This window comes from Musa acuminata, chromosome BXJ3-11 (assembly GCF_036884655.1).
Source record: "Musa acuminata AAA Group cultivar baxijiao chromosome BXJ3-11, Cavendish_Baxijiao_AAA, whole genome shotgun sequence".
Classification (NCBI taxonomy): Eukaryota; Viridiplantae; Streptophyta; class Magnoliopsida; order Zingiberales; family Musaceae; genus Musa; species Musa acuminata.
The window spans coordinates 2844417-2856294 of NC_088359.1; the positions used below are offsets into that span (position 1 = coordinate 2844417).

General features: G+C 41.0%; 1 protein-coding gene across 1 annotated transcript; it reads right to left on the reverse strand.

The window, feature by feature from the left end:
• Positions 1-585: 585 nt before the first annotated feature.
• On the reverse strand, positions 586-2832 carry LOC135652300 (subtilisin-like protease 4). The gene has a single exon (XM_065173138.1). It carries the CDS (start codon positions 2830-2832, stop codon positions 586-588), a length of 2247 nt encoding a protein of 748 aa, XP_065029210.1.
• Positions 2833-11878: the final 9046 nt, after the last annotated feature.

Consider the following 11878-nt stretch of genomic DNA (forward strand, 5'->3'; position numbering starts at 1 on the left):
TGATTAAAAAATCGATTCATGTTTTCAAATCCATCTATTATAATTTTTTTTAAACTTAAATTACATGTGTCATTATATTTATAGTTTATTATGAGTAATCATGTCACGTAGGCAGAGTCTAACATCTATTAACTAAGATTTGATGGGAAAGACTTATATACTATGTGTTTTTAAAATATAAGATTATTCTAGATATTAGTAAACCATAAGGGCTTAAGAGGTTTTTGACCAAAACCCATAAGAGTCAAAATGGACCTTAACTTTTTATTGTGAGTCAAAATATCACGTAAGCTTGACGGAAGAGGCTTATATGCTACATTTTTAAAAATATAGAGATTATTTTAGATAGGGGTAAACCATAACGATTTAAGAGGTGCATGGCCAAAATTATAGAGGCTAAAATGGATTTTAATCCTATTTTATATATTTATTATTATATAATTAGTTTTATTACCCTAATTTTACCCTATTTTTAGAAAATGCAATTGTTTTCGGGAATAAAGTTCATTTCATTTCACTGATTTGGCGGTCAAGTCCACCAAATCTCGGGACAAATAATATTTATACAATGAGTACGTGCATGCATTACTTCAAGAGGATGGAGATTGGGCTTCTAACCACGTGCTTCCTCGACACCCACCTCAGTTGCCCACTGACTCTGCCCGATCGACCTCCGCTTCTCCAGAAGCTGATGCTGAAGCTTTTCTTCTGGTTCACCTTCTTGAACGACAGCGTGGTTGGCGTAACGCTCGCCGTCACCCCCTTCGGCATGTCGACCTTCACCGCGTAAATCGACGTCGGCTTCCCCACATTGGTCACCGTCCGTGTGTAGCTGACCGACTTCGAACTGTTCGCCCGCAGCTTGACCGATATGGAAGGGTAGTTCAGCTCTCCTTGGGAGATGCTCTTAAGAGACGAGCAGCGCACGGGTTTGCGAGTTAGGGCGCTAACAGCTGAGTCGTTGTAGCCGAGGCCACAAAGATACGGAACGTAGTCTTCCTGTGTGAGGTCGTAGACGAGACCTGGATCGATGGCCTGCCGTGGATTCACGTGACCCGCGCCTACGGCGAAGAGGTCGGCCGGGTGGTGCAGCTCGTCGAGGATCGGCCCGCCTGTGTTGTCCGTCACGTACGCTGTCGTCATGATCGCCGATTTGATCGCGGCAGGCGACCAGCCGGGGTGCGCTTTCTTGATCAGAGCTGCGATGCCGGAGAGGTGCGGACAGGACATGGAGGTGCCGGAGATCAAGGCGAAGGCCTGGGAGTTCCACCCGGCGAGGATGTCGACGCCTGGCCCGATGATGTCAGGCTTCAGGATCCCCGGCGTGATTTGGCTGGGCCCGCGGGAGGAGAACGAGGACACATCCGGCGAGTGGGGCCTGCGCATGACGGTGCCGTGGTAGATGATGTTCGCGATCGGGGTAGAGGTGGAGTTGATGTAGGCCTGGATCTCGAGTCCGTAAGCGTATGGAACCACGGATGTCGGGAGCACATGGTCGTCGGCTATGATCGTGTACCCGTCTACCGGATAGTTCATGACGATCATCCCGGCACCGCCGGCTTTCTTGACGACTTCACTCATTTGCACACTGTCAATGACGCCAAGCTGGCACAACACCATCTTTCCGCGGACGTCCACACCATCTAAGGTGCCATTGATGCACATGTAGGCGCCATCTTTAGCTGTGACGAAGCCGGGGTAAACGAGAGGTAGCATTATGGGGTTGAAGGAACGCGGCCGGTACAGTGATTCCCCATAGAGCTTTCGTCCGTTGCCAAGCTTCACGGAGGCCAAGAAGAGGCGGTCTGTGGTGCTCGCTCCCACCGTAAGTACCCACGGCGCATCGTTATTCACGGAGCCAGGATCGGGCCCCTCGTTGCCGGCTGAGCAGCTGATGAAGACACCTTTGCCGATAGCGTTGAAGGTACCCTGCGCGATCGGGTCCGAGTGGAAGGGAATTGGGTCGGCGCTGATCGAGAAGGAGAGCACGTCGACCCCATCGTCCACCGCGGCGTCCATGGCGGCCAACATGTCGTGACCCATGCATGCGATTTCGTCGCACACCTTGTAGGCAGCGATGTGAGCACGGGGAGCCATCCCGGCAGCGACTCCCGGGGCGAACCCGTTGACGTTGGCACGCTTCACGAACGCCCCGGCGGCGGTGCTCGACGTGTGCGTGCCGTGACCTTCTTCGTCGACGGGCGTGCCAGTCGACCGACGGTCGCGTCCGTCGTGATTGATGAAAGACCTTGCACCGATGAGTTTGTTGTTGCAAGCCGACGCCTTCAAGTCGCAGCGCCCCTTCCACTTGGCCGGCGGCGGCGGCATGCCGTGGTCGTCGTAGGAAGGATGGCCGGGGGTGACGCCGGTGTCGAGGAGGCCGATGATGATTCCTTCGCCCATGTTGCTCTCGTTCCACACGCCGTGGCTCCGGAGCCTCAGTCCCAGGAACTCGGGTGTGTGTGTTGTCTTAAGGCGGTAAACACGGCTGGGGTAGGCGTGCAGAAACCAGTCCATCGTCGAGATTGCCTCCACCTCCCTCGGGGTGAGCCGCGCAGCGAAGCCCGTCATGACGTTGCGGTAGGAGTAGATAAGGCGCGAGCGCGGGTCACCTTCTTCAGACGCCAGTCCTAATGGTGTAGCTGCACTCTCCAAGAGAGAGGAGTACCAATCGCTCCACTGTTCTGCGACATCGAAGTCCACCTTCTCGGGGCCCTTGACGTGAACAATGTAAGCCTTCGGCTCCTCAGAGCCGTCGACATGCAAGCCGGAGCGGAGGAAGGAAGCACAGAGGTAGAGGACGAGGGAGAGGGCATGTTTGCTGAGAGACATTGCAGGGATGATGAGATGCACCACAAAGCAGTGGAGGATGGATATTTAGAGTGCGGCGAAATACTCGATTTAGTGTTAAGTAGCTGTTTACCAAACCGCAGGAAACTCGATTAGGAAATGGATCTTCTATATCAGGAAAAGATTTGTTTGCGCTGAACCAGAATCTTAACATGTACGCGGACTGTTTGTGCTAAATATTGTTGATGTTGATAGGAAGAGAGGATAGAGATATCAAATAGAGGAAGAGTATGACGAGCTTCAATCTTTTATATTTCTCTCAAGAAAAATACTTTTACAATTTCAGAAATTCTATATAACTCATGACCCAATATATGGGGTTTATATAGTCCCCAAAAATACATTATATTAATTGTATTCAAGATGAATCATTCTCTTTCAAGAAACTCTTTCAAGAACCAATAACCAATTTGACTTATTCTTCTATAGACTTTTAATCCATTTTTTCTTTCTTAATGTAATGAATCTCCCTCTTGATGCAATGAACCTCTTTATGACATTTGAACAAGTTTAATTCCAACATTCTCCCCCCTTAAACTTGTTCCATCTAGCATGCCATGTTTCTTTCGAAGTTGTTGAAACAAATTTGAGAGGTTTTGTAAGTATATCAGCCACTTGTTCACTTGTCTTGACATGATGTATCTCCACTTCTTTATTTTTGATATGATCTCTTATGAAATGAAATCTTGTATCGATATGCTTCGATCTTTTATGATATACTGGATTCTTGGCTAAGGCAATAGCTGATTTGTTATCAACATAAATCTTGGTTGATTTCTCCTGTGGCATATGAAGTTCTTGGAGTAATCTTCTTAGCCATATTGCATAACAAACACTAGAAGAAGCTGCTATATATTCTGCTTCACAACTTGATAGAGCAACGATTCGTTGCTTTTTTGAAGACCAAGTGAATGTAGCTTCACCAAAATAAAATACAAATCCAGTTGTACTCTTCCGATCATCGTAGCTTTCGGCCTAATCACTGTCACTATATCCAATGAGCTCCAACTTTTTAGACGATGAATAGAACATTCCATACTCAATTGTTCCTTTGATATATCGCAAAATTCTTTTAGCGACATTTAAATGAGATGTCTTTGGAACTTCCATAAATCTACTTATTAAACCAACTCCAAATAGTATATTAGGTCAAGTGCATGTCAAATACCTTAAACATCCAACTAGATTTTTATAATAAGTTGGATTAATGTATTTACCTTCACCTTCCTTGGTCAACTTGGTGCCATATTCAACAGGTGTATCTGTAGGATGACAATCTTCTATGGAAAACTTCTTTAAAACCTCCTTTGCATAATTTTCTTGTGAGATAAAAATTTCTTTATTATCTTGTATAACTTCGATACCAAGGAAATAAGTCATTAAGCCCAAGTCGGTCATCTCAAACTCCTTTTTCATAGAATGCTTAAAATATATAATCATGGAGCTATTATTGCCTGTAAATATTAAATCATCTACGTACAGGCATACAAATAAGATATCTCCATTAGAGTTAGATTTTGTATAGAGAGCATGTTCATGTGAACATTTAGAAAAACCATTTTGAATAAAATAAGTATCTATTCGAGAATTCCATGCTCGTGGGGCTTGTTTAAGCCCATAAAGAGCTCTCTTTAACTTATATACTTTGTCCTCTTGGTCTTGAATAATAAAACCAGGGGGTTGTTGAATATATACCTCTTTTTCAAGAACTCCATTAAGAAATGCTGATTTGACATCCATTTGTAAAATCTTCAATTTCATTTGAGCTGCTAGAGAGATAAGTAATCTTACTGTCTCCAATCGAGCAACTGGCGCAAATACTTCTTCATAATCAATCCCATATTGTTGTTTATATCCCTTCGCAACCAATTTGGCCTTGTATTTCTCCACCTCTCCTTTTGCATTTCTTTTTGTTTTGAAGATCCACTTAACACCGATAGCTTGGTGGTCTTCTGGAAGTGTAGTAAGCTCCCATGTATTATTTTTGTTAATGGCATGAATCTCTTCATTCATAGCTTGTCGCCATTTTTCATCTCTATAAGCTTCTTCAAAGGTTAATGGATCATATCCTGCAAAAAGACAAAATAAAGAAAGTTCATCATTGTTAGTATCAATCCTTCGAGTCACATCATATAGGTCATGAATCGGTCTTGTCCTTCTTATAATTGGACTTCTTGAATCATATGACCTAGCTGATCTAGGTGATGATTCTGGCAAAGCCACTTCAGTGCTTGCTTGTATTGTATCATCTTCTTCTGAAGCTATAGCTTTCTTATGTTGCTCATCACTTTTCCAGTTCCAAATCTGTTGTTCATCAAACTCAACATCTCTTGACATCACAACTTTATTTGTGATAGGATTGTAGAGTTTGTAACCACTGGAATTCTCCGGATAACCTAGCAAAATGTATTTTTGACTTTTATTCTCCAATTTTGTTCTCTTCTCTTCTGGTATCTTAGCAAATACAACACTTCCAAAAATCCTTAAGTGATCAACTCTTGGTTTTTGTAAGCTCCATGCTTCTTCTGGTGTAACATTACTAATTTGCTTTGTCGGAAACCTGTTAAGCAAATAAACTGCACAAGCAACAGCATCACCCCAAAATTCTTTCAGAATTTTTCTTTCCTTTAACATGCATCGGACCATATTAAGGATAGTCCTATTTTTTCTTTCCGAGACACCATTTTGTTGAGGTGTGTATGGCATGGTGAATAGATGTAGAATTCCATTATTTCTACAAAAACTTTCAAATTCATTTGATATATATTCACCACCTCTATCTGTTCTTAAACATTTAATCTTATAACAACTTTGTCTTTCAACCAAATCCTTAAATTCTTTGAATTTTCTTAAAACTTCTTTCTTTTCTTTTAACATGTAAACCCAAGTTTTGCCACTATGATCATCAGTAAATGTAAGAAAATACCTGCTTCCTCCAAGTGTTACTGGATTGATAGGGCCACAAACATCCGAGTGTACCAGATCAAGTCGATTCCATGCTCTTTTTGTCCTTCTCACTTTGAAAGGCTTTCTTTCTTGCTTACCCATGACACATACTTCACACAATTTTGCTGGGCGATCAATTTTTGGCATTCCTGTCACCATATTATACTTCTCTAGAAGTTTCAAAGCCTCAAAATTTAAGTGAGCATATCTAAGATGCCAAAGTGTAGATATATCCTCAATATCAGCTTTAAAACAATTTGATTGATCAAAAATACTCAAATGTATTGGAAACATTCTATTCCTTGCCATTTTCACATGTGATATCAATGTTTTATTCTTGTCACGAATTGAGAGAGCCATATCTTTCATCTCAATATCATAACATTTTTCAAGTAATTGTCCCAAGCTTAGAATATTATTTTTCATATCATGAACATAATAAACATCTGAAATGCATAATTCCTTACCATTATTAAGTTCAAGGAGAATTTTACCTTTGCCTCTTACTGGTCTTTGAGACAAATCACCAAATGTAATATTCTTGGAATAACTTGTATCCATTTATGAAAATAGCTCTTTGATGCCACACATGTGATTTGAGGCTCCTGTATCTAGATACCATGCCATAGACTGATCATTTTTCAAATTTTCATAACTCATTAGCAAAACTTGATTTTCCTTGTTTTCTTCCTCAACAAAATTTGCCTTATCACCTTGATTGTTAGGATTATAATAACATTCATAAGAGTAATGTCCATACCTTTTGCAAACATAGCATTGTATTTCAGACCTTTTAGAGTTTCTGCCACGTCCACGGCCTCGGCCACGTCCTCGACCATAACCTCGGCCTCTTTGGCTAGAATTTTCTCCACCACCTTCAATGTTTGGAGATTCTTGATTGGTCTGATTTCTGCCTCCTCTTCCTCTTTGTCCTCTTCCTCTTCCTCTTTGAGAATTTGATTCTCGTTTATTTTCAAGAGTAAGCTTCGTTTGTAATGCTTGCTCCATAGTTTTGTCTTCTCTTCTGTTTACAATCCTTTGTTCATGAACTTGAAGGGAACCCATAAGTTCTTCTAAAGACATTTTTTTCAAATCTTTAGATTCTTCGATCGCAACAGCAATAAAATCAAATTTTGGATCTAGAGATCTCAATATTTTTTCTATTACTCTCTGATCATTTACTTGTTCACCATTTCATCTCATTTGATGAACAATAGAAATGCTTTTTGAGAAGTAATAAAAAATGGTTTCAGAAGTACCTTGTTATAATTTCTCAAACTCAGCTCGTAAAACTTGTAGACGAAGTTTCTTTACCTTATCAACACCACCGAATGCTTTTTGAAGCATTTCCCAAGCCTCCTTTGAAGTATTTGCTGGAGCGATGATCTCGAACATTGTATCATCAAGGCCTTGGTAGATTGTGAACAAAGCCTTTTTCTCCTTCTTCTTTCTTTCTTTGAGTTGTTTTCTTCCTTCTACATTTATTGCTCCTTCTTCTGCTGGACTTGGTTCAGCAAATCTATCTTCTACAAACTCCCATACATCTTGGGAGCCTAGAAGAACCTTCATTTGGATGCACCATATGTCATAATTTACTTTTGTCAATCTGGGGATCTGGAGTTGGATGACACTTGAGGAAGAAGTCATAGCTTAACCTATGCTCTGATACCAAATGTTGATGTTGATAGGAAGAGGGGATAGAGATATCAAACAGAGGAAGAGTAGGACAAGCTTCAATCTTCTATATTTCTCTCAAGAAAAATACTGTTACAATTTCAGAAACTCTATATAACTCATGACCCAACATATGGGGTTTATATAGTCCCTAAAGATACATTATATTAATTGTATTCAAGATGAATCATTCTCTTTCAAGAAACCCTTTCAAGAACTAATAACCAATTTGACTTATTTTTCTATAGACTTTTAATCCATTTTTTCTTCTTGATATAATGAATCTCCCTCTTGATGCAATGAACCTCTCTATGACATTTGAACAAGTTTAATTCCAACAAATATATCTGTCTGTGTTGGATTTTTTTCTGTGCTGACCAGAACCAGATTCGAGATATGGAAATTTTATCTTTTGTTTGATATTTGTAGTGATTATTTTTTATGATTCTACCATTGAATTCATTGACTATTGTTTCTTTCCATGTCCTTTCTTTGTAGCATTTATTTGAATCCAACCTTAGGTAATGGTTTTCTTCTTTGTGGACTAAGTGAATAGTAAATGGCTTAATGAGTTAGTGGATGTTATGTGCAAGGAATGATATGATTTTTAATGAACGTTTAGAATACTAAAATTACTAAAATTACTAAAATTATTGAACAGGTTATGAATGTCCAGATTGAATTATTTATAAATTTAAAATATGACAAATATTATGTGGAAGTAAATTATTTATCCGTTGAAGTCTTGTATTCCTATAGCAAAATTTATAGGATTACATCATTTTTCGTTCCCGATCTTTTGCTGGAATGAGGGTATTACGCTCTCCTCTTTTATCTTTGATTTGCTCTAATGCTAAAGGGTGACTTTTCTACTCGATCTGATTAAGCAATAATAACTTTTCATTTGAATTAAAAACCTAAGAAATGAAAACTTAAAATTATATATGGCCGATTAAGATATGATATGATTGTACAGTAATGTTTAACCACAAGATCTAAGGGTGATCGAAGGCCAACACCAATTATATATAGAACATCAATTTTATTTTCTTCAACCCATGAAAAAGTGCTATAAAACGGGCACAGAATATTTTAGTCAGAATTTGCAAAACATAAATCAGTGTTTGCATCCGCCATTAAATTCTGTTCAGGTAAATACAAATATTTGTGAGCTATATTTGTTGGGAAAAATCTATTAAAACGGAATAATTTTTTTCTCTTTGTGTATCAAAATGGGTTCCTCATCTCAAAATACCAACTTGACGTGGAAAACCCAATGCGAAAAAATCACGGGATCGTAGTGTACCTCAAACTTTTACTATCACCAATAATGATAATAAGTTTACAATAAATCTTTTCTAAAATAACAAGAGGATCATTATAATATCAAGACCACATATCTTGGCTCAAGAATAGCATATCATCATCACATGAATGGATTTCATCAAAAAAAGAATTCTAAGTCTCATAAAATGGGTATAGTAGGAAAATACCTCTTAACACTATTAAAATTATAGAGCTTGCTGTAAGGATTCTCCACATATAATTTATGATAAAACTGACAAAATTTGACCTCTGATCGTCAAGCAGAAAACTCCTTTTTTTTTTTTCTTTTTTTTTTTTTCTATCTCCTCTTTCTCTCCCTGTGTACTGCCATCGCTTGCTGTGCTCTCTCGTTCACTGCCCTCATGTCTCCTCTTATTTTTTTAATATTTTTTGATTGTTGATAAAACAGATTTGGACTTAAATCATTAGTCCAAGCCTACGTATCGGCTGGAGCTAACAATATTTATGTCTATTATCTATGCTTGTATTTTTACTGTTTAGTTAGTACATATATAATATATTGCCTTGACATAAATGTGGTAGAATGCTATAAAAGGGTAGTTTTTAAATCTTAAAATAGAACATATTTCGTATATTGGTCTAATTAGTATTTAATTTTATGTGAAATAACATTAGTGATTGAGTATATGATTGTGAATTACACGACTAAAATTTAAATCATGAAAATAACTTCTCTATTTATGGGGGTACGAATTCGTATTTCAATTTAATAACATATTAATTTTTAATTTTTATTCTTATTTTATTTTTCTTATTGCCATGGTATCGTTGACCGAAGAGTTAACATGGCCTGGTTCAATCTTGAAGATGCAGATCTGTCCTGGGGTCCCTGCCAGGGCGGATGAGACGACCCGAGTGAGTAGTTAAGATGACAAATGGACTCTCGAGGCGTTGTTGGCTTAAGGCGATTGACTCGTGGTCATCTCAAGGTGTGATTTGTCTCTTGAGGGAAGTTTGGGATCATCTCGAGAGGCATCTTGGCCTTGTCCGGAAGTGCTCAGCATCGCTTCGAGGTGCTCCTTCGACGCGCTTATGCCCTGCACAAGCAGTTGGTGTCGGGGGATGTCTTAATCCAACTCCTTTGACACTCAAGTCAGTAGAGTAGGTGGAGGGGATTTAGTAGAGCTGAGATTGCCTACCCCCATTTGATCTAGAGGCTTGGGTCTTATACCTGAGCAGTCGGTGGCATGAAGCCAGCGATGGGTTAGGGCACATCTTACCCTACAAGGGGATCATTGATGGTGGTAACTAACAAGCGTGTCCTCTAAAGGACGACGTCAAGGTAGGGTGCATGTGATGATATGCTTTGTCATGCCTTTTGGCCTATTTGAGATAGTTAGGAGATAGCCCCTTGCGTTGTTCATCTGGAAGGTAGGGTTGGGGAAATTGCGTCATGTCGTCTAGCTTCAATGCGTGCATGCAGGCCTTTCCTTAGTTGCGGTTGAGGTGGCTTCTTTAGTTCAGGTGATAGGGTGAGTTGGTAACGCTGTTATTTTCCTTATCATTCGTCCCCTCTAGAAGACGTGCTTCGAGGCCTAAGTAAGGGTTTCAAGGCACATCATTTGGATTCATGGCTTTGCTTCGTTTGGGTGTGCTGAGTTATGGGTGCTGCTATGTAGCAGCTTCACGCTTCTCATGATGGTTTTTCATGGACGTTGGTATCGAGTTTATCCGTCGTAGCAGGTTTTAGTCGTAACGAGTATAAAGCTTGTCTTGGTGGATCTTGCCTCGACTACCACAGGGGTCCATCATGGCAGATTTGTTTTGATCGTCATAGTGAGAGTAGGGGTCCGTCGTGGTGAATCTTGCCTTGACCACCATAACAAGAGTAGGGGTCCACTGTCACGGATCTTGCCTCGACCTTTGTAGCGGGAGTAGGAGTCCATCATGACAGATTTTGCCTCAACCGTCATAGCTGGAGTAGGGGTCTGCCATGGTGGATTTTGTGTCGACCATCATAGTGGTAGTAGGGGTCTGTCGTAGCAGGAGTAGGGGTCTACCGTTGGGGATTTGATTTAGTAGGTCCTTTCTTTTTTCTTTGTTTTTTCTTCAATCTCTCCCTTTTGTTTCAGGAGTTCATTTTGTAACATCCCATTAGTCCCACATCGGAAGTGGGCAATGTGTATGATTGGCTTATATGGGCCTGATGAGTGTATTACGTTAACTCATGCTTAAGCATTTTGGTCCGTGGTTGAAGGACCAAAATAGAGTTATTAGCCAATTGGCTTATCAGACTCGGGTCGTGACATTTGGTATCAGAGCCGACCTAGCATTTGGGCAGGGTGAGAGGGTTCGAGTAGGAAAAGGCTACCCATGGATGGAGTCAAGAACTCATCACGGCGTGGAGCCACCACTGAGTTAAACCTCATATGCACTATGCTAATCGAGTTGGGCCTTGACGAGGATAATCGAGTTGGGGATATTGTAACATCCCATTAGTCCCCCATCGGAAGTGGGCAATGTGTATGATTGACTTATATGGGCCTGATGAGTGTACTATGTTAACTCCTGCTTAAGCATTTTGGTCTGTGGTTGAAGGACCAAAATCGAGTTATTGGCCAGTTGGCTCATCAGACTCGGGTCGTGACACATTTCCTCTCTAATTTTTAACCTCCCCCTTTCATTTTGGGAGGTCTTTTTCTCCATTTCTTTTTACCTCCCCCTTCCACTCTAGGAGGTTGCTTTTATCACTGCCTCCCCATCTACTTCAGGAGGCAGGGGCGGGCTCTCGTTCTATTACTCCCAAGAGAGAGCGCTAGTTTGGGGCTCCACCATAGCGAGCCTTGGCTTGACCGTCGTAGTGGGAGTACAAATCCACCGTAACAGGTCTTCGCTTGATCGATTTTGCAAGAGTATTTATCCATCATGGCGGCTTCTGTCGTAGTGGGTCTTGGCTCGACCGTCATAGCGGGAGTATTGATCCACCGTGGTGGCTTCTATTGGTGTCAACAACCTTAAGCCGTGGCCACGGGGCCAACGTGGCTGGGTTCGAGTCCGAATGATTGGGGATCTTCTTGAGCGACCCTTGAGACTGTTGAGGTGGCCGACTGCAGTGGTCCGA